Source organism: Dermacentor andersoni, chromosome 2 (assembly GCF_023375885.2).
Source record: "Dermacentor andersoni chromosome 2, qqDerAnde1_hic_scaffold, whole genome shotgun sequence".
Classification (NCBI taxonomy): Eukaryota; Metazoa; Arthropoda; class Arachnida; order Ixodida; family Ixodidae; genus Dermacentor; species Dermacentor andersoni.
Window position 1 is genome coordinate 5920667 of NC_092815.1, and position 26325 is coordinate 5946991.

Genomic DNA, 26325 nt, shown 5'->3' on the forward strand with positions numbered 1-26325 from the left:
GTTACGTGTTTGCAAGCGGACATGTAAGCCCGGCAGTTGGGTTTCGGTCGTGAGCCATTCGGAACAGGTCTGCATCGAAACGGGAGCTGGATTTTGCTGCGGCTGACAACGGCAATAACGGTGAGTCGTTTAACACCGCTGCTTGAATCGTTATATAATATCCGTGTCATTACCTTCCAGGCGGGCACAAGTTAACGAACTAGATCCTGCATTACATATGGGCAGTGAGGATCTCAGTTGCTGTTTTCTAAATAAACCTTTACTTGCGAGGCTGTCGTTTGGTTTACACACACAACCAGGAAAGAAAGAGCGATATCGGAACGCGCGTCTCATTTTTCATGTTATTGTAGCCGTGGTTGTAGGTGACTGAGTAGCCTTATCAATATACATATTAAACATTTTTTTCGAGTCGGCCGGCAACGTCTTTCGTCCACAAAACCGAATAATCCTTTGGTAAAATGAAGTGAAAGTACAGAATTTAATGTATTAAACAGTTGCAAGCATGATAATTCACCCATATTTCGTACTTGTTGGTTCCAAATGTTCTTGCTGTTCAGATTGGTTTACCGTAGGGCATTTATTTTTGCAGTAGTGAAGCGGTGCATCACGTTCGTGCAGAAAAATAATGCATCAGTTCTAATAGCTTCATGACTTTCATGCATTTGCTTGTGGAACTAGCAGTGTGATCACTTCTAGTGTATAAATGAACCCACAAATGTTCTCATTTGTGATCTTAATAGTACTTGCGCTGTTGACATGCATTGTAGTTAGGCAGACATCAATTTTATGGACAATAGCAATATTTATTTAACATGCTGCTTAAGCACCCTAGAACAGACAGTGTACATTTGCATGTGTTCTGTAGTCGCAAATCATTACAACATATATGTCACACCTTTTTGCATTTTAAAACTTTGCTTTTTCAATTTCTGATTCAGTCAAAATTTCTGTTCCAGACATGCAGTAATGAAGACGGCACCAGTATAAAGCAACACACTCCACGCACTAAACAGAAGCTGCTGCCTGCTACAACAAGGTCATTGTGTGGACATTGGCTACTACTACAAGGTAAACAACACATGGTTCAGAAATAAATATGTTTGATATATGCTGTATTGGCTTGCTGTTTGCAGCAGATATGAATGTTTGTTCATATTTATGGTTCAGTATAATTGGTTCGAACATATAAAACACACATAAATTTGGCTAATCTGTGCTGTATCTCATGTGTCACCGTTTTGCCTCAACAGAGTCTATGCCAAGCACATCTTGGTCATCACAGGAGCTCCTATCTGCGCCAACAGGAAGGGGCTGGAGCCGAATTTGCAAGGCTTTTACACCAAGAACAAAGAAGCACATGCAGAAGAATATGAATGAGATATCAAGTCTGCAGAGGACTGTGTCAAGACTGAAAAGAGCTTCAGCCACCATTCCACCAGCACGGACATTTGGTTGAGTCATCCAGGTAACTCAAAAAGGACTTTCTAGAAATTCTTCGTCTTCAGGTGCACCTGCAACATCTGACCAAGCACGGACGACGCTGGCCAAAAGATTGAGTTCCATCAGTTTGCCCTTAATCAGCTTCCTAGCCATGTTAATTCCGTTTGTGCCAAGTGTAATTTTTCTTCTATAAATGCAAGCTTTCTCATTGCCCATTTTTGTTAGAGGTCATTCATCCTCATCCAAATATAAAGGTCAACCGATTCTTCGCTGATACTTAATACCAGTCACTGTCTAGCAGCCTAACATATCTGTAGCAGTATCTTCTAGTGTATGTTGTCATGCGCAATTCCTCTCCTGAAATAGCTGATGCAGCATCGGCATGCGTCTTGCATTAACCTATGCACATGTGCTATGCACCATTTTACTTTTCTTGATGTTTTTAGCCTTCAATGCTTGCAGAGCAGAGTGGCTTCTCTCTTGAATGCAAGCTTTCTCATTTTCCATATTCCTAGTCTCGTTGATGATTGCTCCTCTTCCTTGATAGCCTGGGTCTTTGTGCAAGCTACAGTGAAGTGATTGATTGCAGAATCTGGTTTTGCTGCCACACTTGGCTGTGGTAACTGTGTTACGTTTCTCAGATGTGGGGGCCTGGTCAGTTGCATTGGTAAGCAGTCCCTCGAGGTAAGCATTTGCTCCTGCAGTCCGCAAAGCGACATAGACTCCCAGTATACACACACCGTAACTGGTGCGCCCCGTTCGTTCTGGCCTGCTGCAGTAATGGGCAAATTGTGCTTGTGGCTTACCTCGGCCATGATTTGCTCAAAACGGAGACCAGCATATGTGCTCACATGGTTCGAAGTGTATGAAGTTGATAGCCGTATGGGTGGAAAGGCCCGCAAGAATGGCTGCCGAAGGTGATGCCCACAAAAGCGACTTGTCCACATTGCGACAAAGTGTGAGCCACACATAGCAGCCCCCGAAAGAAAATAAATGTGCACGTTGGAAAGGAGTTAACGCTAAAATGCCGGGTAGTCCATGTCGCTGTGTTGGTTGCGGCAGCAGATGCCTGCGTCACCTGATTGCTTCGCAATGGAAGTTGCTCATCTTCAACGGCAACTGTTGGTTCAAACAGGTGCGAGACTCTGTCCAATCTGTTTGTACCGCAGGTTGTCGCTCGTTACCAGACCACCACATGTGACAAAGGCAAGCATTATGCCGTAAGATGGTTCGTAGCCAATGTATAATGTATTGTCTGAACCTCATGCGGTGACTGATTGCTGTTTAATCTTGCTGTTATGCCACATGGTTACGGTCGCAGTTTTATGTTTTTCGAATATTGCGGCCTGGTCGGTTGCACTGGGAAGCAGCCTCTCGTAGTAAGCATTTGATCCTGCAGTCTGCACAGCGACATAGACTCCCAATTTACGCACACCGTGATTCGTGCTCCCCGTTCACCCTTTCCTGCTGCAGCCATGGGCAAATTGTGCCTCTGGCCTTTCTCGGCCGCGATTAGGCATGAACGGAGACCAGCATAAGTGCTTACATGGTCGGATGTGTATGAAGTTGGGTGGAAAGGCCCGTAAAAGTGGCTGATGAAGGTGATGCCCACGAAAGCGACTTGTCCATATTGAGACAATGTGGGACACCAAGTGTGAGCCACACATTAGCGGCCTCCAAAAGAAAAGAAACATGCAGGCTGGAAAGGAGTCAATGCTAAAATGATGGGTAGTCCATGTCGCTGTGTAGGCTGCGGCAGCAGATGCCTGCGTCACTTGATTGCTTTGCACTGCAAGTTGCTCATCTTTAACAGCGACTGTCGCCGCAAACAGGTGGGACACTCTGTCCACTCTGTTTCTGCTGCTGGTTGTTGCTCGTTAGTAGACCACCACATGCGACGAAGGCAGGCACTACGCCTGTAGGTAGGCAGCTCAATGTACCCTAAGAGACCCGTGTATGTGAATGCTCACTGTTGCCATATGGTTCGTCGCCAATGTATAATGTATTGTCTGAACCTCATGCGGTGACTGATTGCTGTTTAATTTTGCTGTTATGTCACTTGGTTATGGTCGCAGTGTTATGTTTTTAGAATATTGCGGCCTGGTCGGTTGCACTGGGAAGCAGTCTCTCGAAGTAAGCATTCGCTCCTGCAGCCTGCACAGCGACATAGACTCCCAATTTTCATGCACCGTGATTCGTGCTCCCCGTTCGCCCTTTCCTGCTGCAGCAATGGGCGAATTGTGCCTCTGGCCTTTCTCGGCCGCGATTAGGCATGAACGGAGACCAGCATACGTGCTTACATAGTCCGATGCGTATGAAGTTGATAGCCAGATGGTTGGAAAGGCCCGCAAAAGTAGCTGATGGAGGCGATGCCCACGAAAGCGACTTGTCCATAGTGAGACAATGTGAGACACGAAGTGTGAGCCACACATTAGCGGCCCCCGAAAGAAAAGAAACGTGCAGGTTGGAAAGGAGTGAACGGCTAAAACCTGGGGTAGCCCATGTCGCTGTGTAGGCTGCGGCAGCAGATGCCTGCGTCTCCCGATTGCTTCGCAATGCAATTTGGGCATTTTTAACGGCGACTGTCGCTGCAAACAAGTGGCGCACTCTGTCCAATATGTTTCCGCTGCTGGTTGTTGCTCGTTAACCTGACCACCACGTGCGACGACGACGGTGAGCCGTTTACGAGCTCGCGTCAATGATTCCAGCGTATCTCGACATGCAAACTTTATTTCTGCTATTGCACGAGAATGTACACTGCTTGTCTTCTGCCAATAAAGTCGCGCGTTCTGTTCACTCACTTGTGGCTTGTTTGTATGGGCGTCAGTAGAGGCTCTTGGCAATTAGAACGCACCAGCTACGCGGCAGCGAAGGCATCGAGGCATGCCGCATAGCCTGCAGGGCAAGCACGGCGCGTACCAGCGTACGCGACCGGCAAAAAACGGCCGTATTGAATTTTGCTCTAAAAAAAAATGTGCACTTCCGCTTCCGGTTTGAGCAACGTCATCTGGCGTCCCCCAAAGTAAGTTCCATGCGCTGGCGCTGCTTATTTTCGAACCACGGCGGAAGGTGCAGTTTCCCTTCTCTAAGTTTGTTCTTTATTCTATGATTGAGCCGCGATCGTGAGTTCCTCTTGTGCCTGATCGCAAAATGCGCAGTTGGTGCAGGAACACAACGCCGCCCCTCCATCCCATCCCCCATAGCCTCTCGCGCGACGGAAGCGTTTGCCCTCCGCTTCCTTCGTTCGCGCGCGCCAGATTGAGTCGCGATCGCCGGCTTCCCTCGCGTGCTTTCACTCGCACATGCAGCACACGACGCGCGACAACGGTGTTATGGCCTTTGCACTTGATACGAAACATCACGGCGCAAATGCGGCTGGAGTGCCCATATAATCGCTATCGCAATAAAAATGTATGCTCCGAAGTGACGGATCAACACTACGGCCCCCGTCAGTGCTCACCCCTGTGTCGTCTTGGCTGAGGCAGAGCAGCACCTGGGCCGTCCTGGCCTTGAGCAGCACACTCTTGAGGGCGGCGTCGAGCGCCACCGCCTCGGCCGGAAGCCGCACCACGCTGAGCCACGTGGCGGGAGAGACGACACACCGCTCGTCGTGCTGCCACAGCCCCGCTGGCGTCTCCAGCTGGTACAGCACGGCGCGCTGGTGAGAGAAGCGCACACGGTTGGCACCACGAGGCTAGGACAGACGGAAGACAACACTCTGGCCAGTCGGGCGGGCCAGGGCAGAGCTGCCGCAGCGCACACCATTCCATGGCGTCGAGTGCTGGCCGCGCAGCGTGTGTAGCCCGCCGTGCTTTTACGCACTTTGCTCTGCTTGTGTTTTCTGACCTTTGAACATTAAAACAGTGCTGTCAAAACGGTCTTTGAGACGCAGGAGCGCAATCCCACGCCTGACCTAAACGTGGTCTCGATACGGTTAAACCTCGATTTAAAAAAAAATCATGGGGTTTTACGTAACAAAACCACTTTCTGATTATGAGGCACGCCGTAGTGGAGGACTCCGGAAATTTCAACCACCTCAAGTTCTTTATCGTGCACCTAAATCTAAGTACACGGGTGTTTTCGCGTTTCGCCCCATCGAAATGCGGCCGCCGTGGCCGTGATTCGATCCCGCGACCTCGTCCTCAGCAGCCTAACACCATAGCCACTGAGCAACCACGATTAATCACGATTAACCACGATCGGGTAACCTCGATTAAACAAAGCCTGTAATACCCAAGAATTATTTCGCTACATCGAAAACAATTATTACACTCGCGCGAATAACGTGATGTCCTATAGGTGTGCCGGCACTCAATAATTTCGAATAACGAACCGTATATTGTCCTATTCGATTCGGTGCTCGAATCGAATAATCACCACTCCTACGTGCGAATATTTTTCAAATGTTTTTTGAGTACTTTGCGTCGATAGTTGTACATGGTGAAGCGCGAAATTGAAGCAAAGCAAGAATGCTACCACTTCTGTCGCATCCACAGTGGACGTACCGTACCAGAGCACGCTGCGTCGCTAAGGCAGCCGCAATTTCCCGGCTAAACACAATCACACGCCATAAAACGTTGTTTAGGCGCGACATTCGACAGTGGGTATTGTTTGGCACTGCTTATAAATACAGTGCCAGCGCCCTCTCATCGGAAATAATCCCCGCAGCGTGGTGAGCAGCCTTGTCTAGAGCGCCGCGACGGTGCTCTGCGGTACTCTGCGGTAGTGTTCCTGTATATGTTCTGCGGGAGCATATACAGGAACACTACTCTGCGGAGCAAGTCAGCGCCACCTAACGTTCCGCTCTGGGTTTGAGCTATGCGTCTCGTGCGCATGCGCGGCCAAAATAAAGCGGTGCCTGCTTGTGGGTTCTCGGCCTCAGTCCGCCAGGGCCGCGCTGAACGATACCCTACGTAACAGCCGCCGGAAAAACAACGCGTTTCGCGCGAGTCACGGGGCGGCTAGGCAAGCAAGTGCAAGTGATATCGGGTATCGCGCGTTTCTGAAGCACGTCCAAGTGATAGCGGTGATCGCGCGTTTCAGGCGCAGACCAGGCTAAGAGTGCGAGAATTGGGCCTATATGGTTGTTTGGCGTCTATTATCGTCTTGTCCGTATGCAGTATTCACTATCAGCGTCAAATGAAATGCGAACCGCGCGACGCGCGGCCTCTGACCCAGCTTATGTCTCAGCCTGTCTACAGGAAGCATAGGCGCGCTCATCCGGTTTGCGATACTTTTGCTCCTGTTTTATTTGACGTTCGTTGTCGCGTTTCGCCACTGGAGCGCCACAATCATTCTTTCTGCGTATGGGAACTCGCGCAGCGCCGTTTCGCTGGCAGCAGCAGCTCCGGCCCGCGTGGATGAAGCGAGCGCTTTGATTTTGCTTCCGTCATCGCCGTGTTATCACCGTCCGTCTGCGATGCGAAGAATAAACGTCGGCCGGTTCGTGGGAATTAAGACAGGAGGTTCACTCGGTTCACTACGCTTACGACAGCGTGCAACGTTGCTACCTTCCGCAGTATTTGTCCTTGAAAAGTGAAACGTGCGCGGACTACATAAAGGAAACTGGACATCACTACTTGACTTTTTACCACCTGCAATCCTTTCACCCATTCTCAACTTATGTATCATAGCACAGTTGTCGAATAAAAAAAGTTTGTATTTTCTCCGTATGCCAGTGAAAAAAGAAAACACTTTATTCAGGGTGGATGCGCAAAACCTCGGCATCTGATTGGCAGTGACAAAACCTCGGCAGTGACATTGATGTCGTTCATCGAGTTCCAGGGAAGGTTGGAACAGCTGAGAAAAATGTCATTGCCCGCTTCTGCTCACGAGCCAAGAAGCAAGATTTCGTCGCTAAGGCACGAAAGGCTAGGCTGAACACTAATGACCTCGGCTTTGGTGGATCGCAAAGTCGCCCTGTTTATGTAAACGACCACCTGACGCTGGAAAATAAAAGGCTGTTCGCTAAAGCGTTGAAGTTAAAGCGGGAATGTGGATGGATGTATCTGTGGACGGATAATTGCCACATCAAGACGATAAAGTCGGCTGACAGCCGAGTATTTCGCATCTCAAAGGACGCAGACCTTTCCGTGTTTAGCCAGGCAACCTAATTGATCTCTGGTAGTCAACTATTGCAGGCTAAAACTTCATAACACTTCAACATGTATTACTCGACAAAACGTCTTCAACGTTTTTTTCAAGGCCCAGGTTTATCAGCTATCCACTTTAATGCACGCAGTCTCAGAAAACATTGTGACGACATTCATGCTTATCTAGCATCCCTTGGCCACCACTTTTCCTTCATCTGTGTGTCTGAGACGTGGCTATCAACTGACGATAAAAACTTATGCTGTTTACCACAATACTCACCAGAGTACTGTCACCGACAATCAAACCATCATGGTGGTTCTGCTATTTTTGTATCATCTTCTATAAAATATAAACGTCGGAATGACCTCTCCCTCCTAGCTGACAGCACTGAATCTGTTTGGATTGAAATTGATGACGAACATACACAAACTGATGCTGAAAAAACCATCTTAGCTTGCATATATCGCTCGCCATCATCGTCAGTCTCAGAGTTCTGCTCTGCACTATACGAAAGCCTAGATAAGATATCCTGCGAAAGAAAAAACGTTGTTATTATGGGAGATATCAACATTAACCTTCTGGATGAATCCAATCAGAACGCGGTTGAATACTCGAATTGCTTTGCGGGCTTTGGTTACGAACAGCTGCTTACAGTACCAACAAGATGTATCACAGGTGGCCCAAGCACGCTTATTGACCATATTTTATCTAACTACATATCATGTGATGAGTGTGGCGTAACAACACTCGACATTACAGACCACTATCCCATCTTTTGTCGCTTGTCTCATGCCTCACCACGCGCTGAGCGTTCTTTCCAAAAGTCCTTGTTTAACAAAGTTCAATTCATAGATTCCATCTCTTCTTTTGACTGGTCGACGATAAAATCTGAATCAAACGCTGAGCTAGCTTTTGTACGCTTTTCATCTGTAATACAGCAATGTGTCCATGATGCAACCACTTTTGTTCGATGTAACAGGAAGTATCCAGCACCCCACCACCCGTGGCTCACAGATGCTTGGCTAATGTGCATGCGCAAGAAAGAGAACGTGTACAAGAAAGTTAAACGCTGCCCATTTAACTTCAGATTGCAGAAGCGATATGCTTGCTACAAAAATGTCCTAAACAAATTGTTAAAAGATGCCAAAGAGAAGTACTATGAAATTAAAATTAATGAAGCTGAAGGTATCGCTAAACAGTGGAAGCTCATAAACTCTTTTTTGAACAGAAACTTAAAAGACTCCCCAATAAGTGAGATTTCAAGCTCTAGTGGCACGTATCGAAATCCATCAGACATCGCAAATGAATTTAATAATTTCTTTTCCGATAATAATAAGCCCCTTCCTACCAGTCCTATAACAGCACCCCAGAGACAACCACAATCTTTTTTTTTTTACATCCTACCATTCCGGACGAAATATACAATGTCATACAACAACTAAAGCTAACAAGTGCAGGTCTTGATGAAATACAACCAGTGCACCTAAAATATGTTGCTGATATCATTGCTGACCCATTTTCTTATGTAATTAACCTTTTATTTAAATGCGGTGTATTTCCATCTAAACTTAAGAAAGCCAAAATAATACCTGTATTTAAAAAAGGTGATAGAGGGTTGATTTCTAACTATCGCCATATTGCTATATTATCCGTGTTCAGCAAAATTATAGAGAAATGTTTTGAAAAGCGTCTAACTAAGTATCTAACAAAATTTGACATTCTTTGCACCACGCAGTTTGGCTTTCGAGCAGGTTACTCTACTAATCTTGCACTTCTTTCATTCACTGATCGAATTAAGCACCACATTGACGAAGGTAAATATGCAGGAGCAGTGTTTATTGACCTCACCAAAGCGTTTGATTCAATTCTCCATAACATTTTAATTACTAAATTAAACGCAATCGGCGTTGTAGGACCGGCGCTGGCTTTTGTTCGCGATTATTTAACTAATAGACAACAGGCTGTTAGTATTTCTAATCACCTTTCTAACTTCAAATTAATTGATAGGGGAGTTCCTCAGGGGTCTATACTAGGCCCATTACTCTTCACTATCTACATTAATGACTTAACTGCCCATCTTTCGCATCATGATCCTTATCTCTATGCGGACGACACTACGATTCTAACTGCTGACACCTATATTAATAGCCTCACTTCTAAGCTCAATACCGATTTGGAAAACATTATTCGCTGGTGTCGTTGCAACTCTTTAGAAATTAACCCTAGTAAAACAGCCTTCATGCTATTTCACCCCACTCAAAAGAAAATAATAAATATTCCAACCATAGCTATCGATAGTTACCCCATCAAACCTTCTAGTCATTGTCGTTTTTTGGGGGTTGTCCTCGATTCCAATTTAAAGTACACTACCCATATTTCACATCTAAAGCAAAAAATTGGATACGGTATCCGGATTCTTATAAAAGCACGTCCATACTTTAGACTACCAACCTTGCTATCTCTTTATCATGCATTTATTCACAGTCACTTCAATTACTGCATTGCGACTTGGGGCAACACATATAGCTCTCATCTTGTTCCTTTACAATACGTCCAGAACCAGGCCATCCGCATTATTACTTTCCAGTCACCTCGATGTAGTGCATCTGCTCTTTTGCAAGAGCATCGCGTTCTCACAATTCATAAACTATTTCAATTAAACATGGCAATCCCTGTCTATAATTCCCTTCACTTAAACATTCCCCAAATAATATTTAACACTGAACAACTTGCTAATCATAATAATACTCGATTTGCATTAGCTAACAATTTCTTATTACCCAAAATCAGAACTAATTTTGGCAAATTCACTTCTTCGTTCACAGCGATGTCTTACTGGAACTGTATTCCAACGGACATAAAGCTGTCTCCCAGTATAGGCAGCTTTAAAAAGCATTTATTCTCATATTTACTTAATTTGTAAATGCTGTAATATAATTTAACATGTTCTGTTTGCTTCATTATGGGTAAAACATTATATCTCTTTAACATTTCACATTTCACCATTTCACCAACATTTCATCATATCTGTCCACTTGTTTCCTTGTGTCTGTTATTGTTAGAACACTGCCTCATAGGCTACATTTCACTTCCCATGTTTTGTTTTGTGTTTAATTCAGTACATGATGTAATTCTATACAGTGTTATGCCATGTTTTCAGTTTACTTGTTTTCTTGCATTAATACATGTTAACAATTCTACCTCTTTGCTATATTTGCATTAACCTGAATTGTTTTGTTACTTTTATTTGTTCATAACGCCATTCTTTGTACTATCATATGTTTTGGTTCCTTTGCTGTCATGTGTAATCATTTGTAGACAACTTTAAAACTTTGCTGCGTTTGCTGTAACCTAACTTGTTTTGATCTTTCTAATTAGAACAGGAGGTCCCCCTACAGCCTTGCGCTTTGGGACCTCCTTCTGTATATCTTGTTACTGTGATTTTATTTTCTTGAGTGAATAAATAAAATTCTTCTTCTTCAAATCAGACATACAAGGGACACTCAGGGAGGCCCCGTCAAGGGGTCGGGGGCGTGCATCCGGTGAGGAGTAGGCAGCTGTCTGACAAAGTCAGTACTTTGTGAAATCGCCTCTAGCGGCGACCACCGCTGCCATTCGCCAAGGGATACTCTCATACAGCCGGGCCGCAAAGTACGAAGTCCGTAAGCGCTCCCACTCCTTTTGCATAGCGGCCCACAAAGCATCCTGGGAGCCAGCCTGGAGTGGCCGCCGCGAAAGAGCCTTCTTCATAGCACCCCACACATTCTCAAGTATGTTCATGTCAGCGCCTTGTGGAGGCCACTCCAGCAACATGATTCCCAGTTGTTCCAGCAGACAGGTAACTGACTTGGCCGTGTGTATAGGGCTGCGGTCCTGTTGAAAATAGTACAGCCCGTCGGGAAATGGGCCGTCCAGGGCGTAGGGCACCACGACATTCTGGATCACGTCGCTGTTAACTCCGGCATCCAACTTTCCGTGCAAGCGAACCAACGGTCCAAGGCCGTCCTTACACACCGCTCCCCATACACTGACGGAGCAGCGGCCGCTGCTTGCAACGTGATGGAAATTCTTGGGCTCGAACCTGAACAGAGAAAAAGAACCGACGATTTCGTGGCTATGATATAATTTTGCGATCACCAGAGACGGCGAAAATGCCTAAACAAAACGTAGCACAAAGAGTATACACATAATTGCCGAGTATCGATAGGTCCCAGAATATAACAAAAACTTCTTTCTGCTTAGCGCTTTTAAACATGACGGCTATCGCATAGAAGCAATTGTACCTCAAATGTGGCAGAGTCTACACGCTCACATGTAAGAAAATACACACCTGGCGTTTGTAGCTCTCCAAATTGGCTGACGCTGGCACCAACGTGTTGAAAAAGTTGACTCGTCAGAGAACATCACGCAGCGCCAGTCCTCCACCGTCCATGATGAGTGGCCTTGCGCAAATGCAAGTCTTGCATTTCTGTTTGCCTCTGAGACCGCGGGCTTCTGCGACGCTACTCGGCTTCGCAGAGTAGCCTCGTGCAGGCGACGTCTAATAGTCGACGTGCTGGCACCCAACTGAAAAGTATCCTTTATCTCACGAGCAGTAATATTGGGTGTGTCTGCTGCAGAGGCGACGATGAGCTCGTCGTCTTCCTTGCTTGTCACCCGCTGTCTGTGCCCACGGAGCAAGTTACTGAGCCTTCCCTCAACACGGTATGCCTTGCAATTTCTGTTAATTGTCGACAGTGGTCGACCCAGTTCCTTTGCAATGGCACGTTGTTGCACACCGTGGAGGTAAAGGGAGACGATTCGCTGTCTATCTTCCGTCCGGACGCTTGGCATTGTCGCTTTCAAATGACGAGTCGAAGGTTCGTTCCTATTTTATTACAGTCTTTCCGGCGGCAATACAGATATGCTCACTAAAAGAACAGGATCGGTTGCTAGGTGGGCGAGCTGGTTTCCTTCAGTCATCATATGATTGATAGCGCTTGCAGACGAAGGCGAGAAATCGAGAACGGCGCACACAGCATAATGTAGGTCGCTCTCGACTTCGTGCACTCGTCTGCAAGCATTGTGGATTGGATAATAGCTCACTACCAGAAAGAAGGAATTCAGAACTCCGACCTTAACCCGGTCAGATTTTTTTATTGTTTGCTTTGCAGCAAGACGCTGATAATACGACGATGACGGAAGCAAAATCAAAGCGCTCGCTTCATCCACGCGGGCCCAAGCCGCTGCCGCCAGTGGAAGCGGCGCCGCGCAAGTTTCCATATGCAGAAACAATGATTGTGGCGCTCCAGTGACGAAACGCGACAACGAACGTCAAATAAAACAGAAGCAAAAGTATCGCAAACCGGATGGGCGCGCCTATGGTTCCTGTCGACAGGCTGAGGCATAAGCTGGGTCAGAGGCCGCGCTTTCCGTGGTTCGCATTTCATTTGACGCTGATAGTACTCCGCTACACTTGCAGCGGCATAAAAAGGCCCAGAGGCAGCCAAGCTGGCCGCGGTCTGAAAAGACGCGAAATGCGCTGTCGCTTTTAGCTAAATACGCAGTGCAGATACACGCCGAAATACATTATGGCCGCGGCGAGTGGTGCCTGTGCAGAAATGCGCGGTGATCTGCTATCACTCGCGCTTGCTTGCCTGGCCGCATAGAGTTTCTAAACAAATACCTAGAGGGAAATGTGGCGCTAGTGTCTACGGGGGTTCTCATGAGCGCTGCCTCAACCTACATGGGAATGATGGGAAGTACAGGCTTCGGATTGACTTCGATCTTTAGACTAGTGGCGTTAGCTTGCGGCGCAGTAAACAAAGCTATACTCAAATATTATCTTGTGAAATCTAATTTTATTTCTGTAGTATGTTATGTAATGTACAAGACACTACATAAACTTTGTATGACTTTGAGATGGAAGCATGGTTTACTATGGTTTGTCACCAGGACACACCAGGGTATGCATACTTGTGCGATTCTGTTCCCGATTTAACCCCAAAAAATAATTATTTATTTATTTTTGCATTAGCAATAACAACCGTGCATCTACTTATATAAAAATGCTCATCAAGTATTTATGGAAATAAAAATGTTGTATTGTAAGAAAGTGTTGCTCCCTTGAGTGGAATGCTACAAGTGTCGTCCCCTACGACGCCTGCTCGCTGCAAACGCGAGTCTTTTCTCGCAGACGACAGGCACTTGCTAACTCTCTCTCGCTCTTTCGAAAGGCTGCGTCGGCTGTTACGATTGCTGAATGCCTTCACATACTTTTAAACACATCTGCTGCAGTGCTAGCTAGGACGCTAGTGGCCTGCTGTGAGTATGCTTCATCATATTTTATATTGACGTACCGCTTGTGAAGCGTTATGGCGTGGCTTTGCACTTACCCATTTGGGACACTAGACTACAGCCAGGAAGCAGCAACCTTTCCTACCACAAGTAAGTTTGTGTTCTCAAAGACCTAAAACACGCATTTCAGTGAGCCCATAAACGAGCAGTGCATAATGAAGTCCTCAATAAAATTTGATTGTCAAGCCACTAGAAGTACAACTGTATATGTCTTGTATCAGTAGTGCCTTCTTTTTCCTATTCTGAAGTTTCATAAAGCACGTAACGGTGCAGTAACAACCTAACACACTTAACAAACAAAGGTCCAAACGATCAAAACATGTTCTTTCAACGTTTACGATGCCGTCGCTTTGTCGCCAGGGCTTCGACGCCACACCGCGACACAAACATCGTCCCAGTCGCTGGCCCCGCGCGCTATCGCCACTTCGAGCAACATAACAAAGGCAGAGAACTTCGCGTTGCACTGTCTCATTGCAGGTTATAGCAATTGCGCTTGGAGCGAAACCAAAACTGCCAAAAAATACTTGTAGACTAGTTCGCTAGGCAATAGAATGCCAATCCGAAGCCTGTACTTCCCATCATTCCCATGATGGTTGAGCGATCGCAGCGCCAGATTTGCCTCTAGGTATACTAATATGAAACTCTATGCCTGGCCGTCTCGTTACACTCGTGAAACACGGCGGCATGGCGACGCCCACGCCGCCGTCACAGCATCACAATTGCAGGCAGTGCATCCCTGGCGGCACGAAACGAACTCGCAAGGCGGTGGCTGGACAAGGAAGCGATGAGCAGGCATGCCTCTGTTTCTGCCGCGCATGCGCGCGGGACGCATAACTCAAACCCGGAGCGCAACGTTAGTGGGTAGCGCTGACTTGCTCCGCAGAGCACCGTCGGCGCGCTCTAGACGAGGCTGCTCACCACTGTACTTACAATAGCGGCACCATTTGCAGCGCAACTGGAGAGAATTGCAAGTGCCTTTTCAATCTGTTACATCACCGCAGGCACGTCTGGTTTGGTCGTTAAGGTGTGCACGCAGGTTATTGGCCCGCAGTATTATCTTTCTGAGCGTTCCAGAAAGCTCCGAGTTTGCGAACATTCGGCTAACTGTTCCTCCCTTTGTACTTTTCATAAAGCATGCTTTTTAATGTACAGTGTAGTGACCGAAACTTTCCATTACTCTGAATACCAAGATATGAAATTTGTTGGTGAGAAGACTGCGCATTATTCGCAATGTATTGGAAAAATATTCGATATGCGAATCGATTTCATTCATTTCTGGCACTTGGGTCTCAAAAGCTCGCTCACCCCTACACACGCGCCGGTGCTGCAGTCGCGAGGATTGCGACGGTGCGCGCGTGCTCTCTCGCGCCGAGTGTGCACGCCGGAAGTGCACGGGTTTCTTGAACGATTAAATCCCTCGGTACACCTAATTCTACGGCGCGATGAATGACCTCGTGCGCAATCGACGGCCTGGTTTCCCGAGCGGGTTATTTGTTGTTGTTCTTAATGTCGCCGCTGCGAAGCCAACAAACGTTATATTATTTCTGCGCGCTTTCCGTAAGACCGCAGCCACCGCAGTCACGACCTTGCGACTCAGTCGCCAAATATCGCTCCCACATGGTCAATTACGTAGATAAAATCTAACGCAGGTTTGGAACCAAAACACGATCTTATAGCTGAATTGCAAAGTGGCACGTCTACTACGTGACAGCGTCGCCGAACGCAGTTTTTACATATTAGTCATAATTCCACTTGTTTCGGCTTACATAATTGAACTTCTCCCTGATTAAAAAATTTAAATTATATCCTGGGCTTTCACGTGCCAGAACCACGATCTGATCGCGAGGCATGTCGTGGTGAGGCACTGCTGGGGCATTGCCTGTCTGCTGTCGACGTTCCGATTGGCTGGGCTGCGCATCCGCGGCAGCGAGGCGCCACAGCAGCAGCAGACGGGCGGAGCTCAGCTGAATGCCGATCGATGTCGACCTTCGGCGCGGGTGCTTTCTGCCCCGTCCATCGAAGTGCGGCAGCCGCCGTTCGACCCCGTGCTTAGCAACGCCACACAGCCGCTACGGTGGGCCTTGTTGCCGATGAGAAAAATCTCATATTTCACTGGCAAGCTCTTTCTCTCCAGCATTCGTTGCTGCAGCCTGAAAGAAAATCTCGCTTTTCAATGCGATGTTAATTCTGCTTAGCACGATGCGTAGCTATTTTTCTGCCCAGAGAAAAGGTGAAACTAGCCGCAAAACATGAGATGCTCAGTGCCACATTCTTATGACAGAAAGACGTTACACAGAAAATTAAGGCAACCGTATATGCTTACAACTTCTGATTTCATTTTTGTGTGTCCTCACCTCCTTGGCGCTGCGGTTTCCTAATTATTTGGTCAACCACATATAACCCCGAACTTGCCAATTTTATCACCTTTCTTTCAAGGTAGCTATCGCGCGCTTACGGGGAAAAGATATATTTAAGGCAGCGCAAGAAGCGTTTGGCCGACGTTGCCACCTGTTTTCGCGGCGGCGCTTATTCCCCGCCGTTGGAGAAGGCGAGCGCGAGAACTCTCCGGCGTGCCAAGGGGAGTCCTCCACGTGCCGCTTTCCTGTCAAGCTCCCGAGTGCGCTGTGCCCGACTGAAAGTACGGCCGCACTCCAATCTCGGAGGCCACGCAGCGCGGAGCTGCAGTGCACAAGCGGCCGTGCTTTGTTCGCCTTCGTTCGCGGGCCAACCAACACCGTCTCTGCCCAAGGAGAGACGCACCGGGTGCGTCTCTTCTTGCGCCGCCAAAACGTTTGTTCGGTGGACTGCGCGCTGCTATGAGCGGTGCAAGGAATCCACGGAGGCAGGGAAGTACGTCGACCAGACGTGCCTTTGGTTTACTACCCTGCGAGAGCGGATGGGGGTTAAGGGAGCGAAAGGAATGTACTACCACTGCGAGCGCGTCCATCACATCATGCCTGCGATGCGAGCTCCAGCAACGAGCTAGTGGGGATGTTAAATTTCCACAATGTCGAATATGAATACGAACGCCGTTGCACTGTCGCAATTGTAAATGCGCTCCAAAATTGCGCGACAATAATGTCTAGTTTTATTCAGGCATAAGAATCCAATGGCTCGGACGTAGTGCGCGTGCGTCAGCCAGCTTATCTCGTAAAACACCGAGCGCTCGCGAGCGTGCGCTGACAGCGTTCGCCGATGTCTGCGGCGGAATACATTTCCGAAATGCGACGCGGAGATGTGCCCCATCAAGCTCGCCGTAAAAATGCACTGTTGTTCCACTTACATCTTCAACAGGACGCTCTCTTACGCACTGAAGCGCGAAAGTAACTGGAATGCCCATGTATTTCGTCCCACACTTTGTGAAATAATATCTCGAAACTGATATCATCCTCGAAATTAATTTCGAATGTACACGTCTTGCTAGCTCACCGGCTACAATTCTTAAATTGCAATAAGTGGGTAAAGTAATTAATTAGGAAGCGAATCAGTGATTCTTAATTAGTTGAATATGCGTTCGCACTTATCGTGCTGGTAATGGCCGCCTGTTCCAACAATCCAGCTCAAAGAACTATGCCATCTCCCACAGGCGATGTTTTCACAAGGCGTAAAAATTGTCACTCCGTATAATAGAGCTTCAAGTTCCTCACTGATCACACGAAGGCACGTACATGGAGTACGGCGTAGACGTGGGGCCCTGTAGCTCTCGCAGGAATGGCGAAGGGGGCCCCTATGCTACGTGCTGTTATACGAGCACTAGAGCGCGTGAGACAACAACGATGCGTAAGACAGCACAAATATGGTACATAGCCATTGAACAAGTGACGCGAGCATAAAAGAATGAAGGTTAGTTAACTGTAGCTCATAAATGGCTGTTGTGCTGTTAGATCTGTTGGTAATTTATTCCAGAGCTGCGATGCGGCATGCGAGAATGTAAATGATGCATAATTAGTGCGGGATTTTGGAGCGCTTAGCGTTTTCGAGGTGACTGATCGTAGTGGGCAGGCGGCATTTTCATCATTAATTTTTGCACAAGGAGATAGTATAATATACTCTTTTCCACAGCATTTTCACTCATGACCAGACACTAAAACAGGATTTTTTTTCTTCAATCCCGTCATGCGTATCGTCACGTGTTGATCATCCGCACACAGTTGCCATCCCTAGCTGCGAAACGAATGTGCTTTTTAAATCTTTCTTACCCAAGACTAGCGCAGAGTCTTCCGCCGCTTACTGCCTGCATTGAAGACACGACATCCTTCAAGGCAGCCATCACCATGCATATCATTAAACATGCATGTGCATTATGATTCTTGCTTTTTGCTCGTGCTTTTTTGTTTGTTTGTTTTTGCTTTTCCACCCACCCCCTCTGTAACGCCCCTGTTGGCTCTGAGGGTGTTGTAATAAATTAATTAATTAATTAATTAATTTCGCGCATGATTTTGTAAGCTAAAGAAGAGCGTGGTAATCAATGCAGTGTTTCCCGGGTAGTGTATTAAGTAATGGGCACGCGAGTGTGATTGAGTTGGATCTTTTTAGGGAGAGAATGACTCCAAGTGCTGTATTTTGTGCTGCAATAATTGACAATAATATGGTAGGGTACGTGAGCCCGTATATGGTAATAGCGTACGTAATATTCAAATGTATAAAACTGACAAAAGCAGTACGGAGTGTGTTCAAAGCAAGAATGTAATGTAGCTTATAGATGGTTAGTGTAGTTTCATGGATATGTTTATGCCACTTCATTTGATTGTTGACGTAGACGTCTAACAACTTGGTTTTGTTAACCATTTGTAAAGGAGAGTTGTTGAGGTTTAGTGTTCATTAGTCGGCCGTTTCTTGCAACGAAAATTACATGGTTACTTTTGGTTGTGCATGCCCGAAGACACTTGTTAAGAGGAAGCTTTAGCTCGGGCCCAACTCCGACGCGGCCTATTCAAATACATGTAAAACGCAAAAACGTTTTTATGAGATAACCCCTGGACCGATTTTGATGAAATTTGTTGCATTTGAAAGAGAAAGTTAAATTCTAATGACTGTTGGAAGCGGAATTTCGATTTAGGGCTTGAATTTTCTTAAATCGATTTTCAAATATTTGACCGTTTGAAAAAAATGGAAGCACGAAGTTTACAAATTCATAGCTCCGCATCAAGAACTGATATCACGGTTCTGTAAACGGCATCCATTAGATCATTCAAAGCGGACAAATTCAATATGTCATTTTACATCTTACGTGAATTTGTTACGTCGGTTACAACGGTTTTGCAAAAGTTGTATTTCCCTATGATTAAATATTTTTTATATTCATGTGTAACACATCAATTTTGTCCGCTTTAGATGTACTATTAGATGCAATTCACAGAATTGTATTATCATGTTTAGTGGTTGAGTTACAGAGTCGCAAACTTGATAGTTTCGTTTTTTGAAAATTTTAGATTTTTGGCAACTTTTAATAAAAAATTCACGACCTAACTCAAAAATTCGAAACCAACAGTCACTAGATTTTAAGTTTGTCTTTTAAGTGCAACAAACCTCGTCAAATTTGCTGCAGTGGTTGCCGAGAAAAACGAATTCTCCTTTTACATGTATTTAGATAGGAGCACTCGAGCTAAAGCTTCCTCTTAAGGAGCTCGTGTCGCAGAAAAGCCGGTGTCGTCGGTGTCGGCGTCCGCGGCGTTGGCCGTGAGCGAAAAATCCCGGCAGGCAATTCATCAATAAATACAACTTGCAACATGGGCTGCGTGGGAATCGAACCAGGGTCTCCGGAGTGTGAGGCGGAGACGCTACCACTCAGCCACGACGTCGATGCTTCAAAGCGGTACAAAAGCGTTTCTAGTGAATGCAGTGTTGTCTTAGAAACGTGCCGTAGAAAGTTATACTGCGGTGTATATCGGTAATTATGAGCATGTAACTTACAGAAGTTGCAGTTACACGAGTAGCGAAGTACGTTTCCGCTACATTTCTTCTGCGCTTTCCGCACACGCAGAGCCATCTTGCGGCAAACACAGAAGACCCCCTCCTCTCAATGTACGGCGCTGCCCCGAGGTGGCGCGCCACGCGCGCATTGGGGCTGTGCGGGGACCGGTGCGATGCGCGTCGCGGCCCCGACTCCCTCTCCCCCTGACGACGCTTCGCCGTGCTCTCTCACGGGTTGCAGAATCAAGCGTCCTTCCTTTCTTTAGATCACTATCTATATATCTCTCTGCCCGTGCCGATCACGACGTTTGGCTGGCGTAGATCGTTTCCCCCTCCGAGACACAGAGTTCTCTGGTTCGTTCCGCTTGCTCAGGCGCACGTTTCGTTGCCGCGCCGAACGCTGCGTCGCTCGACGCTGACCGCGTGATTGGTGGGTGCAAAGTCCGATGCCGGCGCCTCGTAAGTGATCGCTGCGCCGTAGCGCATTGTCTTACACCCCTTGGCGGGTCGACGGGAACGCTGTCGCGTTTCACTCTTGAAGGCGAAGCTTAAGCGTCCTCCAATTTTTGAAGCCAGTTATACTCCGTTTCATACATAAGGTGCAACGCTTTGAAAGCTACGCAAGTAGTGCGGTCTCCAAATGTTATCACTCTATGCTTCGCTGGGCGCCAGCGGCGTTTGGTCGCGCGAGCATGCGCGTGAGGCTGCCGCGACGGGATGCAAATAAGACAAGCCACGAAAAGCAAATTAATATAGAACAGTGCTTTGGCAGCCAAATGAGCGCATGGTTTGTCTGCTTCTAAGGGTAACTTGTTATTTTCGTTCAGAACTGACCGTATACGAAGAACACTTTCACAAAAACAGGTCAAAAGACACCGAACTGTTCGCAAGTGCGAACGCACACTGCAACAACTATCGCCAGCCTCCACAGCGCTGCACCTGGTGCACGGAACGGAGCGTGGATAGCAGGACGTCACTGCCTCTCTTGCAATGATCTGTTTCCGTACCAGCTGCCAGGAAGATGTTCGTATCGTCCGCGTATAAAATGCAGCCTTCTGAGAGATAGTCGGGTAGAGCGCTGATGTATGCTGCAAAAACAAAAGAGCCTAATATGGATCCCAGGGGAATTCCGCTGTTAGTTGTCATTTGGGATGACGACATATTGTTAACCAGTACGTACTGTTGCCGCTTTCTCAAACATGTGCTAAGGGTGGTCCCCGAATACCACACTTCTCAAGTTCTTTTAGTAATATGTCGTGGTTCACGAGATCAAAAGCCTTGGTTAGGTCCATGAAAATACCCATGGTTAATCATTTTCTTTGTAACTTTATTTCAGTTTTTCCACAATGTTAATTAACGCTGTCTCAATCGACTTTTTATGCTATATCCACATTGATCTTTAGCATAAACGTTGTGCGCTGTGAAAAGCTTCTCAAATCGGGCTAGCACTACTTTCTCAAAAACCTTAGAAAACAGGGACCATGCGGATGTTGGTCGGTAAGTGGACATTTGCCCTTTCTTAGACACTGGCACCGCCTTTGGAAATTTGTAGTAGCGTAGGGAACGACCCCGAAACGAAGGGGGAGGGGGGGAGACAAAGAGGAGGAAAGACAGGGAGGTTAGCCAGTGTAAGTACCGGCTGGCTACCCTGTGCTGGGGAAAGGGGTAAAGGGAATAAAAGGAGAAAGAAGAAGAAGAGGAAAAAAAGGAAATCGGAAAATTTACACAGTAACGCGATACTACGCGCTACAACACTCAAAGACAATAGCACAATTCGCATGTCCTTAAAAACTTCAGCAATGCCCTTAAAGCCTTGAGTGCCGAAGCCCGTCTGGACCAGTGTCCTAGAGCTTTTCCGTCTGTAAAGGGGCGATTGTCCAGTTTTTCGAGCGCGGTCACGAGCACTTTTCTTGGCACTGTGTAACGCGGACAGTCACAAAGGAGGTGCTCAATCGTCTCCTCGCAGCCGCAGGTGTCGAAAATAGGGCTGCCGGCCATTCCAATGCGGAATGAATAGGAGTTCGTGAATGCCACGCCGAGCCACAGGGGGCACAGAAGTGTTGCTTCCGCTCGTGGAAACCCCGGTGGTAGGCGGAGTTGCAGACGTGGATCCAATCTGTGGAGACGTGCGTTCGTGAATTCACTGGTGTTCCACAGATTCTGCGTAAGCTCGCGGGCGAGGGAGCGAAGACTCGTGGGTGCATCTATTCGTGACAGTGGTATTGGTATAACATGGGCACCATCGAATGCCGATCGGGCGGCGTCATCCGCACCGTGATTTCCCGAAATTCCGCAGTGACCCGGTATCCACTGGTAGATGATGTGCCCCTTGTTGATTGCGTGATGGTGGAGTAGTCGGATGTCTGCGACTAGTTGCATGTTTGGTCCGTGATTGAAAGGGGACATCAGAGACTGGAGAGCTGCCTTCGAGTCACATAAGCTGGACCATGAATGTGATGATTTGTGACCAATAAACTCCAGAGCAGCACAGATAGCTGCGAGTTCTGCAGCCGTCGATGATGTAATGTGAGACGTCTTGAACTTGAGGGTGACAGACTCTGCGGGAATCACCACTGCTCCAGCTGAACTTTTAGAGGAGACAGAACCGTCCGTGTAAACGTGGATGCGTTCTTTGTGCTTGTCATGTAGGAATGAAAGCACGGTTTGTTTACGAGCATTTCGTTAATGACAGGGGCTCGCATATAATAATCGAACAATGTTTTATCAGAGAGACAGACACCAAGTATAGACTGGTCGATCAAGTATTTCCTAAAGAGAGGATTATCTTGTTGACCTCATGAGGGTCAGCAGGCTTAAGAAAGAGAGAACTGAAAGCGTTAGTTGTTGTGACCGTGTCTGATTGTGATGTATGTGATGTATTGTGACGTATCGTGTCATCTACCGGGGTTCCACATATACTGTTTGTGTTGTACGTGTTAGCACGGTGCTTATCACTTTCCATGTTGAGTCGCCATGTGCTTGTTTATTTTTAGCGTTAAAATGATTTCGCTTAGAAACAGTGACTAAGCTTTCAAGCTTTTTCTTGTATGTCCTATAGTTGTTTTCTAAATTGACGCTCTGTGGTTTTCGCTTTCGTTTCTTATAAATGTGGTATTTGTGATGCATTGACTTTAGAATGCTAGTTGTTAGTCATGGTTTTCGCTTTACGTTTCTACTGGATACCGTTGAAACACATTCACCTAGTTTTTTTACATCTATAAAATATTTTCGTGAACTGTTGATATTTATTGTCAGTTTTATCTGCCGAACATACAGAGTACCAATTTTCTTTCACTAGGGCATCACGAATGACGTCGCAAGTGTATGTTACACGCTTCTGCTGAGTAGATAACTGACTATGCTTGATATGATAGTTGCGAAAATAGAAATGCGATCAGGAACGTCCTATGCTAATGTTCGACTTAAAAATTTGGTGTCCGATATGTTTGTGATTACGTGATCCAATGTGCTCTGTCTTGGGTTAGTAATGCGTGGTGGTAACCTGAATTATTGTCGTAATCCGTAGTTTGTTAGTAAGTCTGTGTAGGTACAAATGTCAGTTCAATCAATTTCAATGTTTATATCCAATAGAATAATCTGAGTAGTATTGTTACTGTTCTTATCAAGCCACTTATCTAATTCGGATATAAACTCATTTTTGTTGTTTCGCGGTGACCTGTAGACGACGCCTACTAATGTGCGCTTACTTTTATGAGGTACAAGGCTTCTGGCTGCTTTACCTGGTGCTATTGCAATAACGAGTACTTCGCGCCATGTCGATTGAAAAACTATGTCTGTTCTAGCTCTGTTTGTTACGTTATTTCTTAGGTAAAGGGCTACACCCCTATATACAGTTTCGTTACTTGTAGTACTTGATGATAAGCTCCACCTTACAAGCGAGCTCCAGGTGATAGCCAAGAGTGGAGATGTTTGACACGCGTTTTCAGATAACCAAGTTTCAACTATTCAGATGCGTTTGAACTATTTCCCGTTCTGTCTTAATTTTTCTTTGCTTAAATAAATGTGGCAGCAAACACACGTATACGAGCGCACTTTTTTGTAGTGTGCTTTCATTGCTCAGCCAAGTTGCTTCCGCACACTTTTACAAGTTCATTATTGTGCTGTCGTGCCCCGTCGTTGAAGCACTGGCTGGTCTGTCCAAAAAGCCAACTGTTTAAAATAAAGGCGTGGGAAGTCCAGCGCACGTCATGTCCCGCGTGTACTTTTCCTCCTCGCTGACCCAAACCTAAAGCAACTGGCCCAAATCAAGGTGCTAAAAATCTCATGAGACCTTAATGCAACGCGTATGTGGTTCGCGAGGCACTGCGAAGTGTGTGTGACACACGTCCGCAAGAAGCAGTGCGTGTAGGCCCCCAGTATATTATTCGCGGCGGGTATACGTACCGTAGCGGGTTCCAAGCGCAGGGTCTCGATGCGCTCCAGCAGGCGGTCCGAGCGTGTGCTGAAGATGGCCAGGTGCAGCGGACAGGCCGGACGAGTCTGCGGAAATGTCGCGTGCCAACAGAGGCCTCGTTCACTCCTAAAACCAAAATTCTTCTCGTGCTTCGTACGGAAATACCCACAAGGATGAAAGAAACCAGAAAATATGCGGATCCCACGCACAGTGGGAATCGTTGTAAGCGAAGCTTTCTATGCTATTTGCTTTGATCGACCAGCGGTGATGGTGACGGTGAACCTTAATTTCTTCAGGGTTTAGTCCAATACGATAGTGGTGAGTTGACGTTCAACGTTACCTTGCGTGCACCACTGCTGTTTGTCTGCGTAGTACACAGAACAGACAGGAAGACGTGTTTGCTTGAGGCGTTGTTGTGCGTTATTGTTCATAATCTCTAAGAGCATGCATTATCATTGCCTCACATAGCACATGGAATTGTGGCAGAAGTGTTAAACTTTAATTGAATTATAGGACTCTACGTGCTAATATCACGATATGATTACGAGGCACGCCGTAGCGGTGGACTCCGGGTTGATTTTGACAGCCTGACGTTCTTTAACGTGCACCTAAATCTAAGTGCACTGGCGTTTTTGTATTCCCATCGAAATGCGGCTGTTACGGTCGGGACTGAACCCGCGACATCGAGCACTGCCATAGTCGTCACAGAAGTGTTGATAAGACATGTGACCACTTCCATAGTGTCGAATAGACCCTTCGACGTTTCAATGTGACATTGCGTCTGCACTCCCTGCGTCATTTGTCTGCTCGACAAATTTGCACGGTGTTTATTTTACAGAAATAGCCAGAGCGTGCCGCACCGTGCCTCCAAATTGCCCGCAACCTCTGTTTCCTTGCCTTCTCACGTCATCTTCACTCTCTCCCACCCTCTCCTCCTGTATGGGAACTGCGAAACTGCAATTCACTCGTTTCGCGACTGCACTGGTTCCACCCACTCTCTGCCTCATCTCTACTGTTCTACCCTACCTCCCCTCTGGATTTACTACTTGACAGAAAGGCAAGCGCTACAGTTCCTGCAACGCTTTTTAGATGAGTCACGGATAATTACAGTTGTCAAGAGGCCAAAGTGGCGACACCCAGGAAGCTCCAGAGCGCATTGTGCACGTGCGACACGATCCAAACGAGTTTCTCGCGTCGACTTTACTTTCTGTCTTGCTCCTGCCATGTATTCACACTCTCTGAACCAACTCCCGACGCGGCGTGCAAGGAAACAACAGCAGTTCAAAAGTCGTAGAGGCAAACAAAGCTTCGCTTTAAAAAGCACGAGGAACATAGGAAGTAACAGGAAGCCAGGTGCGGGAAGGAAGGGTGCCAAAATAGGGAAAGTTCTTGCTCCTTAGTAAAAGGGCGCAATCCAAGCAGGAAAGCCCTTCATCTGTCTTTGTCTTCCTCGTGCTTTCTTTTTCTTTCTTGTTTTCGTACTGCTTGCTGGCATTCCCTTACATAGCACCGTGTACCAACTCGCCCAACAAGCCATTCCTTTGTCTGTGCCCGAGCGAATTGAGTCACTAAGTTATGCCGGCTAATGGCTAGCATATCGTAACGTTCCATTTCATGTTGCGTTCTTCAGATCAATTTGGGCCACCGGGGGTTCCTTAAAGCGCACCCAAGTGTCTACGTGCGTCTCTTTGCGGCAGGGATCGATCCCCCCGCAACACGAGGCTGTCGAGCGCGACGCCCTACAGTCGCTGTGCTACCCCGGCGTACAAGGGCGACAAAGAGCGGGAAATGGAGCCAATAGGCTGTCCGAATTGGGAGCTGCGTTAATGCACCTGCACGTTTTAGTGAGCAGTTATAAATTAAGCAGCGTTACAAGTGTGCGCCTTGCCATAACTGTTCTAGTACACTGTAATGCCTTACCGTAATCAGCTTGATTAAAGTTAGGAGGAACAACTAGCCTCAGCGCTGTGGACACGAAACGCAGTAAGGAAATGAGGGCTTGGGCGAGTTGGTCGTGGTTCGTAACGGGGGTGTTTGCGTAGCGCACGAATGTAAGAAAGACAGAGACGGAGGAAGTTGGCGCTCTTCACTCGTCTCTGTCCTTCCTTTCCTGTACTTTCGTGCGCTAC

General features: G+C 47.0%; 1 protein-coding gene and 1 long non-coding RNA gene across 2 annotated transcripts in view; one reads left to right on the forward strand and one right to left on the reverse strand.

The window, feature by feature from the left end:
* LOC126543044 (uncharacterized) overlaps positions 1–26325 on the reverse strand; it is a 91791-nt gene that overhangs the window by 48343 nt on the left and 17123 nt on the right. The window contains exons 2-3 of the mRNA XM_055077623.1: positions 24187–24282; positions 4901–5098 (exon numbers count right to left, since the gene is read on the reverse strand). Coding sequence (XP_054933598.1) covers positions 4901–5098; positions 24187–24282 — 294 coding nt within the window. The remainder of the gene's footprint in view (positions 1–4900; positions 5099–24186; positions 24283–26325) is intronic.
* On the forward strand, positions 717–4240 carry LOC140216057 (uncharacterized). The gene is made up of 2 exons (XR_011892693.1): positions 717–1068; positions 1251–4240. It is a non-coding gene; the product is annotated as an uncharacterized lncRNA (long non-coding RNA).